Source organism: Carlito syrichta, unplaced genomic scaffold, assembly GCF_000164805.1.
Source record: "Carlito syrichta isolate Samal-C Ts95f unplaced genomic scaffold, Tarsius_syrichta-2.0.1 Scaffold305692, whole genome shotgun sequence".
In the NCBI taxonomy this organism is placed as follows: domain Eukaryota; kingdom Metazoa; phylum Chordata; class Mammalia; order Primates; family Tarsiidae; genus Carlito; species Carlito syrichta.
Window position 1 is genome coordinate 81,217 of NW_007249788.1, and position 14,652 is coordinate 95,868.

Here is a 14,652-nt window from a genome sequence, read left to right on the forward strand (position 1 = left end):
TCCAGCTACTTGGAAGGCTAAGGTGGAAGGATCATCTGAGCCCAGCAAGTTGAGGCTGCAGTGGCCATGAGCATCCACTGCACTCTAGCCTGGGCAACAGAGTGAGACTACGAGTCAAAAAAAACCCAAAACACTCAAACTGGCTGGGCATGGTGGCTCATACCTATAATCCCAGCACTTTGGAGGCAGAGGCTAGAGGATTGCCTGAGCCCAGTCTGGGCAACTTGGCAACACCTTGTCTCTACAATAAAAATCAAAAAATTACCCAACCATGATGGTACATGCCTATAGTTCTAGCTACTTGGAAGGCTGAGGTGGAAGGATTGTCAGAGTTCAGCAGGTCGAGGCTGCAGTGGCCATGAGCATGCCACTGCACTCCAGCCTGGGTGACAGAGTAGGACTACGACAAAAACAACAACAAATAAACACTCAAACCAACTCTGTAAGTATGAGGAAACTTATCAGAGAAGCTAAGTATCTTACCCAAGGACTCCCAGCCTGGTGAGTGATGGAACCCAAATTTGAACCTGACTTGGCTGCCTAGATGGTGCTTAACCACTAGCCAGAAGGATTTTAAGGGCTGTGTCTATGGTTGAATGGTGATGCTAATGCATGTTAGAACCATCATTCCCCACTATTAAAGCAACAGATCCCTGTCCTTCCCTCCTCTCACACTAGCAAAAGACTGCTCACTATTCCTCTTAAAGTTTTTTGCTGAGTTAAACAATAAAAGAATGATTATACATTTGAGAGAGTCCAGCCATGACTACATCTGACAGAGGATGTTAGCTAAGGTAAGGTTTGACAATGCCTAGCACATGGCCTAGGAAGTTATTTCAGGAACATTTATTGGAGCATCAAAGTATAGTGGGTTACTTAAGAGTATGGGCTGTATAGTCAGACTACTACATGGATTCCTATCCTGGTTTGGCCATTTGATGGTGAGGTAACCTTGGACAAACTTTTTTTTTTGGGGGGTCGGAATCTCACTCTGTTGCCCAGGCTGGAGTATAGTGGCATGCTCACGGCCACTGCAGCCTCAACCTGCTGGGCTCAGGCAATCCTTCCACCACAGCCTTCCAAGTAGCTAGAACTACAGGCACGCATCACCACGTCTGGCTAATTTTGTTTTTTTTTTTTTGAGTTGGAGTCTCACTCCATCACCCAGGCTAGAGTGCAGTGGTACACTCACGGCCACCCCAGCGTTGACCTGCTGGGTTCAGGCAATGCTTTCGCCTCAGCCTTATGAGTAGCTGGAACCACAAGCGTGCGCTGCCTTGCCCCGCTAATTTTTTGATCTATTGTAGAGATGAGTTCTCGCCAAGTTGCCCAGGCCATTCTCGAACTCATGGGTTCAGGCAATTCCCTCACCTCGGCCTCCCAAAGTGCTGGGATAACAGGCTTGAGCCACCACGCCCAGCCTAATTTTTTGATTTATTGTAGAGATAAGGTCTTGCCAAGTTGCCCAAGTTGGTCTCAAACCTGTGAGCTCAGGCAATCCTCCCGCCTTGGCGTACCAAAGTGCTGGGATTATAGGCTCGAGCCCCCGTGCCTAGCCAGGACAAACTATTAACCTCCTTAATCCCCATGCATAAAATAGGGATGAGGATAGCACCTAACCTCTAAGGGTGTTGTGAAGAATCAATTAAATAATGTATGCCTGGCACACAGTAAGCTATGAGGAAATGTCATGTGCTATTATTATTATTTATTCTAAAGGGTTATGTGTGTGTGTCTCGGGTGTGAAGGAATGAATAGAAGGATGTGTCAGTGAAAAGGGAAGAATGAGTGTGGTAGACAGATGACTGCATTGGGCACTTCTCTTTGGGCTCAGTTTTCTGCCCTGGTCTAAGGCAATCCCCCAAGGCCATGGGAAGCACGTAGAAGAAAGTGTTCTGCCTGAGGTCCTTGGCTATTCTACCTTTACAGCCCCTATACCATCTGGCCTCCTCTGTACTTACATATTTCCAGCCCAGAGTGGTTTTGCAGTTTTCACAGTAAATGTCTGCGACTGCATGCAGTCCTGTTAGCAACACTCGCTCTTCTGCAGGCCCACAGCCCACATTAACTCTATGTCAAGAGACAGAAGGACAGAGTGGCAGTTAGTAACATGCACATCAGTCATTCAAGTTGAGCTTCCAACAAAACATAACTGGGCAAGGCTGTCCCAAGGGAAGCCAACACTGAGGAGAGGGTGGTCTAAAACTGAAATCAATGACCACCCCCAAAAGGAGGTCACATGGAAATATCTCAGTTGGAAGGAATTTCAGATCTGCAAAAGTTCTGAGGCAGTGGGTCTATTAAAATAGGCTTTATGGGTGAGATTTTGCTTAGAATTTAATTTTTCTGACAAATACTTTTAATCTGTGCCTTAAGGGGACAAACTGACACACACTGTGAAGCCGATAGCCATGAGCACAGGTGCTCAAAGCTTACTTGAGGACTGGAAGAAGCCAGAGATGTCAAACGTGCCAGCAGTCTGGTCCTGATCACAGGGATGAGTGAGCCCCAGGTGTCAAATACGCTACACTCCTTCACAGAGTACCTAACTCAAGCCGATTACACTAGATTTCCATTTTCACAGTTCATCAGGCTTGTGTGAGCTCTGCCTTCCTTTCCCAGGAAAGAGGTTATACATCTTGTGCCAGGGGATGATGAGGGCTGTATAAACTGTGCATTCTCAGTAGGGGATGGAGCCTCTTCCCCAAGTGGGTCTTCCCTTCCTCCTCAGGTCCTCTGGCAGATCCTGCTGTCTTGTGTTTGCCCTTATTCTCTTCCCCAATGACATATCTCAGACCTCACTGTGAGACCTCCATGTTGAGGCTCTCTCAGAATCTCCTCAGTTTCTTCCTTATGAGATTACAGCCCTTTGATGTGCCTACTGAGTATAGTGTAATGAATACATTATTTTTAGCCAGAGATGCTACTCCCAAAATTTTCCAAAGGTAACTGACTGCCAACTGTGGAGAGTAATGCTCCACAAGAGTTTTTACTGTGGCAGAGAAGGCAGGATCCATTGTTTAATCATTGAGGGTTGCTTTTCCTCATCCCTCAAAATTTGCACCCAGGAATGGAGATACCATTCAGAGATACTTACACTGAGTTGAAGAGGTATGCTCGTCCTTGACTTCCTTGGAACGACTGAAATGCAAGAAAACAAATCAATAGTTAGATATCCATTTCACCAACCATTTGGGAAACCAACCCAAATCACAACAAGCATAACCTTCTAGGATCGACACAGCAAAAGGGAGCACTGCACCAGTTAATAGTCCAGTTGGCAGATGGCATGGGGGAGGAGGAGAAGGCAGAATAAAGAGAGCCACAAAGCTCAAACCAGCCCACACTTGGACTGTTTTCATCAGCCCAGGTGAGAAAATGGGGGAGAAAAACGCTGTCATTGAAAACATCTTCCCTCTTAACATCTCCTGGTATAATTAATCCACCTGAGATAATTACTCCGCATTGGCCTTTCCTGGTCCCATTTGATTGCAGCCATCTGTGCTATTCACAGATTTCCCAGGCTGCTGGGGCATGGAAACTGGTACAAGGACTTTTGCTTGCCCTCTTGGTCCAGCCCTACCAAATGTAGTAAAGAACCCTGACCCAAGAATACACTGTCAAACCCACACTTATCACTTGGCCTGCCTTCTGGAAAATGCCAACCACCGTGACAAGTTACAATCCTTCTAGATGAGAGCATGGGAGCACTCCTTTTGAGATGCAGGAAACTTGAGCTCTACATCACAGAAATGCTCATTAAGCAGCAATCCCATTTTAATCTCTAGCTTAATATGAACTTCTTTCTTCCGGCCAGAGGGTGGCAGGGAACAGAAGAAACCAGAGCCAGAGCTTGCCATGCAATTTGGCGTCTACTTCCATTAACACAGGCCCTGTTCGTGTTTTCCTCCTCTGGTTACACTGAGACATCTGCCTGACATGAGCCAGCCGTGTTCTGCATTGCTGCCTGCATTTTTAATGTGATCTGACAGTCATATCCTGAATTTAACATCCTACTCTGCTATGAAAACCACCCTAAAAACAAATAAACATAGGGCTCTCCCATGACCTGTCATTCAGTGACAGGCTAACAGATGACCAGAGGGTAGGAGCACCAGACAGGATCCAGATCACCACATGAAACAATTACTTTGTCAGATGCGCAACACAGGACTTCAGGGTTGGGTGCCACCAGCCAGAGTGAAAGGTAAAATTCTTTACTTGTGGGAAAAACTGCCCTTGGGACAGCTGGATTGTTGGTTGCCTCAACATTCACTCCCAAGTGCAACTGCAAGAAGCAACAGATGTTCCCCAGCTGCTGCCCAGACCTAAACCAATTCCCTCCTTTGTTGGGTCTGGGAAACATAGCAGCTCTCAGGTGACAACTGAGCAGCTATAAGTGTCAAAGTCCAAAACCTGAAAGTCCACCCTGAGTGTTTGGATGAGACAATGTCCTAGTGACAGAGGTCTAGACTTGGCCAAATTTTCAGCAAAACCTTGGAGCCCAAAGAGACCCCAAGCCTTCCAGGACAGCAAAAGTGTCAAGATCTGGCCCCACCCACCTAGTCTCTTCTCTTGCTAACTTTCCCTTTGTACCCTTTGCTCTAGTCTGGCTAAACCACACATAGTTCCTGGAACCTACATTTCACCATCTTTGCCCACACTGTTCCCTTTGCTGGGGAGGCTCTTCCACCTAACCAATCCCAACCCTCAGCTCCCCTCTTTAAAAAAAAAAAAATATATATATATATATATATATATATCTTCTAAATAGACAATATTTAGAAGAAAATGTGGATGAAAATCTTTGTGACCTTAAACACCAGCTCCCAAATAGCTGGGACTACAGGCATGCTACCACACCTGACTAATTTTTCTTTTTTTTGTAGAGACTAGGTTTCATCACACCCAAACATGTCCTCAGGTCCCCCTGAATCCTCCCCTCCTCATCTCCTTCCCACCTGTGGATCCTGCAACCACTGCTTTCTGTCACTGTAAGTTGTATTTTTTAGATTTTTGTTCATAAATGAAATCATATACCATGTCATGTTTTCCATCTGGCTTCCTTCACTCAGCATAATCCTCTTAGGATTCACCCACACTGTACATATCCATAGTTCATTCCCTTTTTATTGCTGAATAGTATTCCATTTCTTTTAGGTTTGATCTTTAAATGATTAGGATTAGTTGACCTCCAAGCCCCTTTCCAGCTTCAAAATTACTTTTTTTTTTTTTTTGAGTTGGAGTCTCACTCTGTCGCCCAGACTGGAGTGCAGTGGCCACTCCCGGCCACCGCAGCCTCCACCTGCTGGGCTCCGGCGATCCTTCCGCCTCAGCCTTCCACGTGGAACTACAGGCGCGCGCTACCACGCCCGGCTAATTTTTTGATTTATTGTAGAGATGAGGTCGCGCCAAGTTGCCTAGGCAGGTCTCGAACCCGCGGGCTCAGGCAATCCACTCACCTCAGCCTCCCAAAGGTGCGGGATTACAGGCTAAGCCACCGAGCCTGGCTCAAAATTACTTTCTTTTATGATGTTTCTCAAGCACTCAGGCATGATCATCTACTTTCTGCCAGACACAATGGGGAAGGCAGTGAGAGAGGAGACACTGAGATTCTCCCTGGCAGCAACATCCCCAGAAGGTATGGAAGACACTCCTCCAGACTGTCCTTTTCTCTAGGGTAGGGAGAAAATACTAGAAATCTTTCTATTTAAAAACATTTCATTCAGCAGTTACAATATATGGATTGTCACTGGGACCTTCCCTGGGCTAGAATACATCACGTGGGCCAGGCATACAGTGACTCAGTCTGTAATCCCAGCACTTTGGGAGGCTGAAGCGAGAGGAATGCCTGAGTTCAGGGGTTCGAGATCAGCCTGGGCAACTTGGTGAGACCTCATCTCTACAATAAATCAAAAAATAAACTGGGTGTGGTAGCACATGCCTGTAGTTCTAGCTACTTGGAAAGCTGAGGCGGAAGGGTCCCCTAAATCCAGCAGGTTGAGGCTGTGGAGGTCATGAGTGTGCCTGCACTCCAGCCTGGGTGACTGAGTGAGACTCCAACTAAAAAAAAAGAACGCATCACATTTGCACAGGCATCTGGAAGGAGGCATGAGATTCTCACCAGGGAGGAGGGAGTCATGGTAAATTCTATTGTTTCTGTGCTGCAGGATGTCAACAATAAGGCTGATCTTATAAAGACAAGATGCTTAAACACCAGGATCTATGCAAGTTTTGTGAGCTACAGTACCACAAAGAGGTTCACTTACAACAAAGTACCTGAAAGTTGTGCTATGAAGAGAAGTGGCACTTAGCCAAGTTTTCATTTGACATTATTTTGTGACTTAAAAACGATATGGTTGTTCAAAAGTTAATTCAAAACAGACAATATTTAGAAGAAAATGTGGATGAAAATCTTTGTGACCTTCTGTTTGGAAAAGAATTCTTAGATACTAAACCAGAAACACATCCTAAAAAAGAAAAAACTGAAAAACAGAACGCTATCAGAATCACTACACATTAGAAAGGTTAAAAATTTTTTTTTAACTGACAAAACTAAGTGCTGGCAAGAAAGAACATGCTGCAACTGGAACTCTGAAACATTGCAAAATGGTACAGCTCCTTTGGAAAAGAGTTTGGCAAGAGTTTTCATTTACCCAAGGGAAATGAAAACCCATGTTCACACAAAAGTCTGTATGAGAATGTATTTTAGCAGCTTAATTCATAATAGTCCAAACTGGAAACAGCCTAAATGTCTCTCAATTGGTGACTAGATAAACATATTGGTATATCCATATTATACTACCCTGTGATAAAAAGGAACAATTGATCAACAGAACAATTGATCAACAGAACAACATAAATGCATTGTGATAAGATCAGTGGTTGCCAGAGATTATAGGTAAAGGGAAAGCTTGACTACAGGGGAGATGGAATTGTTCTTTTTTTTTGGATTAGAGTCTCACTCCAACTGTAGTACAATGGCATGCTCACAACCACCCCCACGTTGACCTGCTGGGCTCAGGCGATCCTTCCGCCTCAGCCTTCCAAATAGCCAGAACTACAGGCACATGCTACCACACCCGGTTAATTTTTTTATTTACTATAGAGATGAGGTCTCACCAAGTTGTCTAGGCTGATCGCAAACCCTTGAGCTAAGACAATCCTCTCACCTCAGTCTCTCAAAGTGCTGGGGTTATAGACATGAACCACCTTTGCCCTGTAACAGAATACAGTCTTATAATCACTGTTAGACTATGCATTTGTAACATGATAAGACTATGTAATATTTTTGCTTGTTTGTTTGTTTGTTTGTTTGGCTCTTTTTTTTGAGTTGGAGTCTCACTCTGTCGCCCAGACTGGAGTGCAGTGGCCACTCCCTGCCACCGCAGCCTCGGCCTGCTGGGCTCTGGCAATCCTTGTGCCTCAGCCTTCCAAGTAGCCGGAGCTACAGGTGTGCAATACCACACCCGGCTAATTTTTTTTTTTTTATTTATTGTAGAGATGAGGTCTCACCAAGTTGCCCAGGTGGGTCTCGAACCCGCAAGTTCAGGCAATTCACTCACATCAGCCTCCCAAAGCATGAGATTACAGGCTGAGCTACCGAGCCCAGCCTGTAATATTGTTCTTTGGTCCATGGAGATTAAAAAAAAAAAGGCTATGTAAAAGACTATAAAATCACAAAGTTCTTAGATTATATATTTGTTAAAGCTCATAGGACTGCATACCAAAAGAGTGCATTTTACTGTGTGTAAATATTAAAATAAAAATTTAAAAATTAAATGAGCCGGGAGTGGTAGCATGCACCTGTAGTTCCAGCTCTTGGAAGGCTGAGGTGGAAGGATTGCTGGAGCCCAGCAGGTCGAGGCTGCGGCGGCCGGAAGCGGCTACTGCACTCCAGTCTGGGTGACAGAGTGAGACTCCAACTCAAAAAAAAAAAAATTATATATATCTATATTTTTTTACATTCTGTCATCTGGGCTGGAGTGCAGCAGCATCATTATAGCTCAACTGATCCTTCCACTTTAGCATTCTGAGTAGCTGGAACTGCAGGCATGTGCCACTATGCCCAGCAAACTTTTTAGAATTTTTTTGTAGAGACAGGCTTCTTGTTATGTTGCCTTGGTTGGACTCAAACTCTTGGGCTCAAGCAATTCTCCTGCCTTGGCCTCACAAAGTGCTGGGATTACAGGTGTGAGTCCCCACACCCAACCAAATACAAGAATTTTTTAAAAAATGTTGAGTATCTCTAAAATTTGTCTGCACATTATATTCCTATAGCTTTACAATTAGGAATTATAAGCAATTCCCTAATTTACTTTAAAATATTCCAAAGAGTTTCTGGGAGTATGAGCTCTTGTCAAAAAACACTCTTCAGGCCTGGTGTACACACTTATAATCCCAACACTTGGTAGGAGGACTGCTTGAGCAGGAGTTTTGAGATTAGTCTGGGCAACACAGCAAGACTCTATCTCTACAAATAAAAAATTAGCCAGGCGTGGTGGCGTGTACCTGTAACCTCAGCTACTTAGGAGGTTGAGGCACCATTACTTGAACCCAGGAGTTCAAGGTTATAGTGAGCTAAGTTCGTGCCACTGTACTCTAGCCTGGGTGACAGAGTGAGATCCTGTCTGTTAAAAAGCAAACAACATATTTCCAAACAGTTTGCAAGAACAACTAATTAATAATCCTTTCCTTAGGACATACCTTTTGGATTACTGCATCAGAAAGTGATAAACCAAAATTTTTTTAAAGTACGAGACCCAAAAATACAAAATTTATTTATAAAAAATTATGTATTTATTCTTACATGTTTAAACTCTAGTCACCTTCAAAGTACTCTCCGTTTGATGCAATACACCCGTCGAGATGCTTAGTCCATTGCTCAAAATAGTTTTTGAAATTGTCAATTTCGATGCCTTTTTTGCTTCTGCTGTTTTTAGTTTTACTTCTTCTACATTGGCAAATGTTTCCTTTTGAAGACTTTTCTCATGGGGGAAGCAAAAAAAGTTGCTCGGGACGAGACTGGGTGAATAGGGAGGGTAAGGCATGGGGGCCATGCCATTTCTGGTCAAAAACCGCTTAACGCTCAGCACGGTGTGGGCAGGCGCACTTGTTAATCACCTACCACGAAATGGGCAAAGGTGTTGAAAGAATCACCAAAAAAATGTTCACTAAAGCCGAATGCAGTCTCTCACAAAAGGCTAGCTGGTACACTGATGCCGATGGGTTCCCAGAACACTTACCAAGTGGGGAAAGTCTGTAACTCCAAGGGGCCTGCCCTCCAAAAAAGTAATTCTGGTTTTCTGGGGTTCCCCCTTCGTATATTCAATCAACATACCTTAGATAAAGATTAAAAATAATCTTATAATTATCTTATTTTATCCTTTCAAATTATACATGTTTATCAAAAATTTTTATGTTAATATTATACATATTACATAGCAATACCTGTATATAACTTATAAGTATGCATGTATTACAAGTATATACTCAAACATTTTACTGATAGGAGTATGTAACTTTAAAAGTTTGGAGGCCACAGTTCTGGGGGTTCCAGTCTGCTTCCAGGCAGGGCCTAAGAGTAACTTGCTCTGGCCTGACACAGATGAGGATTCCTAGAAAGAGCAGGGGTTGGAGGAGGGCACATGGCAGAGAAGAGAAATGCCAGCCAGGCCCAGAGGCACCTCTGAGGGTCAGTGGGTTCCTCCAGGCCTGTTCTAGGAGAGTATGCTGGCAAAAGCCCATACCCTGCAAAGGGTGTTGAACCCAATCAGAGCCGTCCTGATGGCAATACCTACTCAGGTACCTCCTGAGGGACCGTGTCTACGAACCTCTTTTTCCTTAGTCTGGCACTTAGCACCAGCTGCATTTTCTGAGGCTTTTCCATCATGGCTTTGACTCTGGGGCCCCTGCCAACTCGACATTTATGATGGGAAAAACAGCCACTGAGAACAACAGGCATCTTCCAAATAGACACAGACAAGAATAGCCCTGGTTGAGTCGCTGTATCCTGTGGGGCCCAGCTCAGCATGGCACAACCTGGCATGGCCTGGCACTCCCTTGAGTGAGGGTGGTACCAAAGGTGGGGAGACTAAAAGGAAGTGAAGGAAGCAATCAGAATGAAGCAAACAGAATTTCAGTCCAGGAGATGCCAAACAGACTGTCAGACACATTTGTTTGCTGTCATGACTGCCAGGCAACAAGGCAGCTCCTACCCATGTTGTGTATCAACCAAGGCTGGTGTGCAGGCCTCCAGGAAGGGTTTTTTGTTTTGTTTTTTTTTTAACTACCCAAAACTTTTCTTCTGTCCTTTCAAGTCAAGTCATAGTTCCAGGCCCAGCCCTTCCAGCCAGCTCAAAGGAACGGAAAGAGTTTCCTGTTTAGTAGCCAAAACCACGGATTTCTGGCCCCTTTGAAAGTCTGAAAGGCAGCAACTCCTTTTTAAAGTAGGATAACCATCAAAAACAGAACACTTTGGGGACGTGGCAGCAACAGAGTAACTGTGTGGGCTCCTATCCCCTGGTGAAAGATGCAGGCCCTCAACTTGGAGTTCTACTCACTTGGACAGACTCCTCCTAGCATGAAGGGTCCAGCAAAAGAGCACCACAGAACCTTGCAAACCAGGCCCCCTTCTCTCAGTAAGGTCAACCATGATCAACCAAGCATGTGCTTCAGGAGGTGTACATGAGGAAGTCGATATCAGCTTGCCTAGCCAGCTGTAACATCTGGGAGCTAGATGATCCTTTAGCCTATCTGCATAGGATCTAGCCTTGGCATCAGAAGATTCAGGTTCAAATCCTAGCTCTGCAACTCCAACTTATTAACTACTTGACCTTGGAAGAGTTATTTAACTTCTCTCAGCTTCCACATCTTTTTCAACTGTAAATAGAAACCATGTCTATTTCCTAGGTTGTTGGGAACAATTAAGTAAAATGAGGTAAATGAAATCGAGTAAAAAGGTCCCTCTCTCTCCTCTTTGGCCTTTGCAGGAGCCTGAAGAGGAAAGATACAAGAGTGACTCTAACCTACTTGGTTCTTTAAACTTCTTTTCTTTGGTGACCTTTCCTATTAAGGCCAAAAGGCAAACACGTCCTCTCTTTGCAACTCGGTGCCTCCATAAAAATGGAGGGATGGGACTGAAGCTCCCCAGGATACTTCCCACTTACAAGTTTCTATGAATCCGCCCTCTTAAAGTACCTGGCATTTACTTCTCCACTCAACACACAGTATTAACAGCACAGGCTTAGCATTGGATTGCCAGGGTATGAGTCCAGGTTCTGCCATATACTAGTTATGTTACTAACTTGAACAAGCCAATTAGCTTCTCTGGGTCTCAATTTTCTAATATGTAGAGTGGGCACAATAAAACAGTACTCTCACACCAGATTTGCGTAAGAAATAAATTAGATACTTTGTAGGAAAGTGCCTCATAAACTTCAAGGCTCTATATACTCTCTTAATGTTAGAATTTGTATTATACAGCTATTTAAAAAACTTATTACTCCAACTCAAAAAAAAACTTATTTTTTTTTTTTTTTTTTGAGTTGGAGTCTCACTGTCGCCCAAACTGGAGTGCAGTGGCCGCTCCCGGCCACCGCAGCCTCGACCTGCTGGGCTCCGGCGATCCTTCCGCCTCAGCCTTCCGAGTAGCCGGAATTACAGGCATGCGCTACCACGCCCGGCTGATTTTTTGATTTATGGTAGAGATGAGGTCTCGCTGCCCAGGCGGGTCACGAAAAAAAAAAACTTATTGATACAAATATAAAGTTGAGTTCTTATTTTTTTATTTTATTTTTTTGAGTTGGAGTCTCACTCTGTCGCCCAGACAGGAGTGCAGTGACCGCTCCTGGCCACTGCAGCCTCGACCTGTTGGGCTCTGGCAATCCTTCCACCTCAGCCTTCCGAGTAGCTGAAATTACAGGTGCGCGCTACCACGCCCAGCTAATTTTTTGATTTTATTGTAGAGATGAAGTCTCGCCTGCCCAGGCAGGTCTCGAACCCGCGGGCTCGGGCAATCCACTCACCTCAGCCGCCCAAAGGCACGGGATTACAGGCTGAGCCACCAAGCCCAGCTAAAGTTAAGTTCTTAAAAACTGAGATATAACTCACATTACCATCACCCTTTTAAAGTATACAAACCAGTGGTTCTTGGTGTATCCACAAGGTTGTATGACTATCACCACTATGTATTGCCAGGACATTTTCACACTCCAGAAAGAAAGCTCACATCATTAGCAGTCAGCTTCCACCTCCCTTGCCCCCAGCCTCTGGCAACCATAAATCTACTGTCTCTAAGGGTTTGTTCACGGCAGTATCCATTTTAACTCCTTTTAAAGAGCTTTTAGGCATCCCAGTGTGAAGGTATCAGAAGTGTTTACACAGAGACACAAAGGAGAATTAGAAAAACTTTTGCCCTTGGAGTGCTGGTTGAACTTCTCCAACTCAACAGACCTGGCATCCTATAGGCAAGGGTCAGATGTGTCCTTTTTCCATTCTCATTCCTTTCTCCAACCATAGTTAGGCCTGGTGAGGTTTCCTATTTTGGGTCAAAGTAAGCAAGAGGCTCCATTCTAAAGAGCTGAAATCTAAGCAAAATAGTACTAGAACCTGTTTGGATTTCACCCTTGAGGAAGCATATGGAGAAAGTGAGAAGGGTGGTGATAAAGAACAAAGGTTTTTGAAAAACTTCCAGAATTAGAACCCGAGTGCAACTTTAGGAAACTGTGAATGTTTTGCTAAGAGGAAAGAAGACTAAAGGGAATTTCTTCCATTTTCTCTACAAATAAAAAGAGGAAATAGACCTAGACGGAAATAAGACAGACGGGTTAATTACAGAGGAAGAGCTTCCTGACCCTGTGTGTCTTCCACACTGGAACATAAGTCACCAGAAAGACTAGGCTAGAACAAAGTCATTTGTATGGATTTATGATCTCCAAAAAGTTGATATATGTTTGTCTAGAAACTTTTGAGATGGGGGTAAAAAGCCATGTGCCCTGCCTAGGAGCAGAAGGATGACCTTCTTAAGGCCTATCTTCCTGTGGTTTTCTGCTATGATAGGTCTCAATTCATCCTCACATTCCCTAAACAGATGGAAGGAGGGGTAAGGAAGGGACAGGCTCTAAAGTAGGAAATGTCTGCTATGTGGAGTCATAAAATTCCAAGGGTATGGGAGCATTCATGATGTTTGGCACTACAAAAACAAAAGGTGGTGAGGGGGCCTGAGTGCCACATTTTATTGCTGAAAAGGGGGACATTCTGGGATCTAAACCACTTACTGACAAGACCTCTCAAATTCACTTCATGTTGACCAACATGAACCATGCTCAACATGAACTAAGCTGCTTTCAGGGATAGGCCTAGGAAATAGAACAGAAAAAGATCCTGCAAGATCTGTTCCCTCATGGTGTCACGTCACTGGAAGTTCAGTGGGAAGGATGCAGGCTTTGGAGCCTGAGAGGCCCTGGAACAGCTGTGTGACCTTGGGCCAATCACTTCATCCTGCAAAGCCCCAAGGTCCCACCCACAAAAGGGAGAAACATATGACCTCTTCCTTAATACCCTATTCCAGAGGGATGTCATGAAGACTAAATGAATACGTGTATATTAAGCACAGAGCCCTGCTCATAAAAAGCACTTAATAAATGTGTGTTTCCTTTCACACTGGAACAGGCTTTCGGGATTTAAAACAGGACTTGCATAACTAGTCTGGAGGGCTAAGCTGTCCTGCTAGAGCTCCCAGACTCTCCTCCAAAATGCCTTACGGCTACATACTCCACAAGTTCCTCTCCCACACCTCTTCCAACTATCCTAAGGGCCTCAGGTGGGGGCTTGGGCAGTGTGATTCTTCTCTGCTGAACTGAGAGCAGGATAAGCCTCTCTAGACTGTGGCAAAGGATTAGCAGAAGCCAAGGTAAACATGAAACCAGTGGGAAAACAGATGCTGCCACTCTCAGCATCCCCCAGGGAAGGAGTGAGGCATAGGAAGCATGCCTGCTCCAGAAGGATGAAACGTGCCCATGATTGAATGTCACCATCCTCCACAGGAGAGAGAGGATGACACGCCACTCTCTCCAGGTCTGTTCGGGGAGGTTACCTTCTGAATTAGAGACTGAAAATGGTAGAATCAGGATATACTGCAGATAGCCATTAAGAGCTGGGCACAGCCAGACTCGGTGGCTCAGCCTGTAATCCTGCGCCTTTGGAAGGTTGAGGTGGGTGAATTGCCTGAGCCCGTGGGTTCGAGACCCTCCTGGGAAGGTGAGACCTCATCTCTACAAAAAATCAGCCAGGTGTGGTAGCGCATGCCTGTAATTCCGGCTACTTGGAAGGCTGAGGTGGAAGGATCACTGGAGCCCAGCAGGTCGAGGCTGCGGTGGCCGGTGGAGGCCACTGCACTCTAGTCTGGGCGACAGAGTGAGACTCCAACTCAAAAAAAAAAAAAAGAGCTGGGCACTAGCCAAGTTCGATGGTTCAGCCTGTAATCCCACGCCTTGGGAGACTGAGGTGAGTGGATTGCTTGAGCCTGTAGGTTCGAGACCGGCATGGGCAACTTGGTAAGACCTCATCTCTACAGTAAATCAAAAATTAGCCGGGTGTGGTAGTGCGTGCCTGTAGTTCCAGTTACTTGGAAGGCTGAGGCGGAAGGATCAC

The 14,652-nt window shown here is 44.9% G+C and overlaps 1 protein-coding gene across 1 annotated transcript in view; it reads right to left on the bottom strand.

Moving 5' to 3' along the window:
* Positions 1-14,652, bottom strand: part of LOC103264688 (protein yippee-like 2) — a 42,280-nt gene that overhangs the window by 4,055 nt on the left and 23,573 nt on the right. The window contains exons 2-3 of the mRNA XM_008062401.2: positions 3,098-3,141; positions 1,962-2,070 (exon numbers count right to left, since the gene is read on the bottom strand). Of these exons, the coding sequence (XP_008060592.1) occupies positions 1,962-2,070; positions 3,098-3,141 (153 nt within the window). The remainder of the gene's footprint in view (positions 1-1,961; positions 2,071-3,097; positions 3,142-14,652) is intronic.